At 44.0% G+C, this 2,500-nt stretch overlaps 2 protein-coding genes across 2 annotated transcripts in view; both read left to right on the top strand.

Moving 5' to 3' along the window:
* LOC138023183 (G-protein-signaling modulator 2-like) overlaps positions 1-1,857 on the top strand; it is a 15,839-nt gene extending 13,982 nt beyond the window's left edge. The window contains exons 4-5 of the mRNA XM_068870208.1: positions 670-1,784; positions 1,826-1,857. Coding sequence (XP_068726309.1) covers positions 728-1,784; positions 1,826-1,857 — 1,089 coding nt within the window. The 5' untranslated portion in view covers positions 670-727. The remainder of the gene's footprint in view (positions 1-669; positions 1,785-1,825) is intronic.
* Positions 1,850-2,500, top strand: part of LOC138024380 (tetratricopeptide repeat protein 28-like) — a 5,614-nt gene continuing 4,963 nt past the window's right edge. The window contains exon 1 of the mRNA XM_068871577.1: positions 1,850-2,500. This exon is cut by the window's right edge and continues 1,444 nt beyond it. Within this exon, the coding sequence (XP_068727678.1) occupies positions 1,865-2,500 (636 nt within the window). The 5' untranslated portion in view covers positions 1,850-1,864.

Genomic DNA, 2,500 nt, shown 5'->3' with positions numbered 1-2,500 from the left:
ATATTAATGGCCGTTAAACCAAAAAAAAAATACGCCGACATAATGGACCCCTTAGTATTCACGTTTATAAAGCAGAATCTTTTTTTTATCCACCGTAACAAAGGCCTTAGAATATAAATAAACACACACCTATGACATGTTCAAAGCCATCAAGCGCAAGATGACTTCTTGTACAGGACATAAACTTAGTGTACTGTATAGTGTGATGTGACGTAATTTATTTAAGCTACTTACAAGACAGATATAGATAATTACTTTCCAGAGCAACTCTGGGAATCCAGGCGACATTTAGAGCAGTCTGTATGTCATAAAAAGTGACTGAACCCCAGCTTTAAACCGTGGTATCACGCGAACAATTTTGGTTTGATCAGGAAAATATGACGACAAAAAGACAACAGTATTACTTTGGCTGAGTTAAATCTGGCATGAGGCAAATTTATGCCATTTAAATACGTCTATTTTGTGCGGTCAATTCTGGCTTTAAAAATTTAGTTTGAATCAGACAAAGGGCTCAACAAAAGAAGTAAAGAGTTTGACGTCAACATCAAAAACTTGTCTTTGTTAGACTCATAATGACATGCGGTCTCTTTAGTGTTGGTCTGGCTACGTACCTGCAGCTTTTGTGGTCAGTGCATTGAACTTCTTATGCTTTCTTTCGTATTTTTCAAGGAGCGCCCTCTCTTTCAAAGACGACCTGCCTTGTTCCCAAGAGTTCTTGTAATCAAGAATGGCAGACAAAAAGATGAACGTTTTCGAGCAGCATATACAAGAGCTTAACGTTGCCAGAAAGGAGGGAAACAGAAAAGGGGAGGGTATTGCTTATTTGAATTTGGGCGATTATTATTATAGGTTGGCTTATTTCGAACAGGCCAAGAAGGATTACACAAAAGCATTGAGGATTTTTAAGGAAATAGGTTACAGTGATGGAGAGGGAAACGCCTGCGGCAATCTCGGCATCGCTTATCTCAATTTGGGCAATTTTAAAAAGGCCAGAAAGTACTTCAAGAAACAACTAAGTATTGCAAAAGAAGTAGGGGATCTGGACCAGGAGGGCAATGCTAATGGTAATCTCGGCTGTGCTTATCACCGTCTGGGCAATTTTAAGCGAGCCATAGAGTATCACGAACAGCATCTTACCATTGCTAAAGAAATAGGGGATAGGGCTGGGGAGGGCAGGGCCAATGGTAATCTCGGCAACGCTTATCACAGTCTGGGCAATTTTAAGCGAGCCATAGAGTATCACGAACAATGTCTTAGCATTGCACTGGTAGTAGGGGATAGGGCCGGGGAGGGAGGGGCTAATGGTAATCTCGGCAACGCTTATCTCAGGCTGGGCAATTTTAAGCGAGCCATAGAGTATTACGAACAACATCTTAGCATTGCAATGGAAGTAGGGGATAAGGCCGGGGAGGGCAAGGCCAATGGTAATCTCGGCAACGCTTATTACAGTGTGGGAAATTTTAAGCGAGCCATAGAGTATCACGAACAACGTCTTAGCATTGCTAAAGAAGGAGGGGAAAGGGCCGGGGAGGGCAATGCCAATGGTAATCTCGGCAACGCTTATCACAGCCTGGGCAATTTTAAGCGGGCGATAGAGTATTACGAACAAAGTCTCAGCATTGTTAAAGAAGTAGGGGATAGGGCTGTGGAGGGAAAAGCCAATGGTAATCTCGGCTGTGCTTATTATAGTCTGGGCAATTTTAAGCAAGCCATAGAGTATTACGAACAACATCTTAGAATTGCAAAGGAAGTAGGTGATAGGGCCGGGGAGGGAGGGGCCAGTGGTAATCTCGGCTGTGCTTATCGCAATCTGGGCAATTTTAAGCGAGCCATAGAGTATCACGAACAACATCTTAGCATTGCAATGGAAGTAGGAGATAGGGCCGGGGAGGGCAAGGCCAATGGTAATCTCGGCAACGCTTATCACAGTCTGGGCAATTTTCAGCGAGCCATAGACTATTATGAACAACATCTTAGCATTGCAAAAGAAGTAGGGAATAGGGCCGGGGAGGGCCATGCCAATGGTAGTCTCGGCGTCGCTTATCACAGTCTGGGTAATTTTAAGCGAGCCATAGAGTATCACGAACAACATCTTAGCATTGCAAAAGAAGTAGGGGATAAGGCCGGGGAGGGCATGGCCAATGGTAATCTCGGCAACGCTTATCACAGGCTGCACAATTTTGAGGAAGCCATAGAGTATCACGAAAAACATCTTAGTATTGCAAAAGACGTAAGGGATAGGCTCGGGGAGGGCAATGCCAATGGTAGTCTCGGCTGTGCTTATCACAGTCTGGGCAATTTTAAGCGAGCTATAGAGTATCACGAACAAAATCTTAGCGTTGCAAAAGAAGTAGGCGATAGGGCTGGGGAGGGAGACGCCTGTGGCAATCTCGGCAGGGCTTACTGCAGAATGGGTGAGCTTAAAAATTCTCTTCTCTTTAAAGAACAACATCTTACTATTTCCAAGGAAACGGAGAACCTAGTAGGGCAGGGAATGGCT

Source organism: Montipora capricornis, chromosome 11 (assembly GCF_036669925.1).
Source record: "Montipora capricornis isolate CH-2021 chromosome 11, ASM3666992v2, whole genome shotgun sequence".
Classification (NCBI taxonomy): Eukaryota; Metazoa; Cnidaria; class Anthozoa; order Scleractinia; family Acroporidae; genus Montipora; species Montipora capricornis.
The sequence above is the reverse complement of the archived record's forward strand: the minus strand, read 5'-3'. Positions and strand labels throughout refer to the sequence as shown.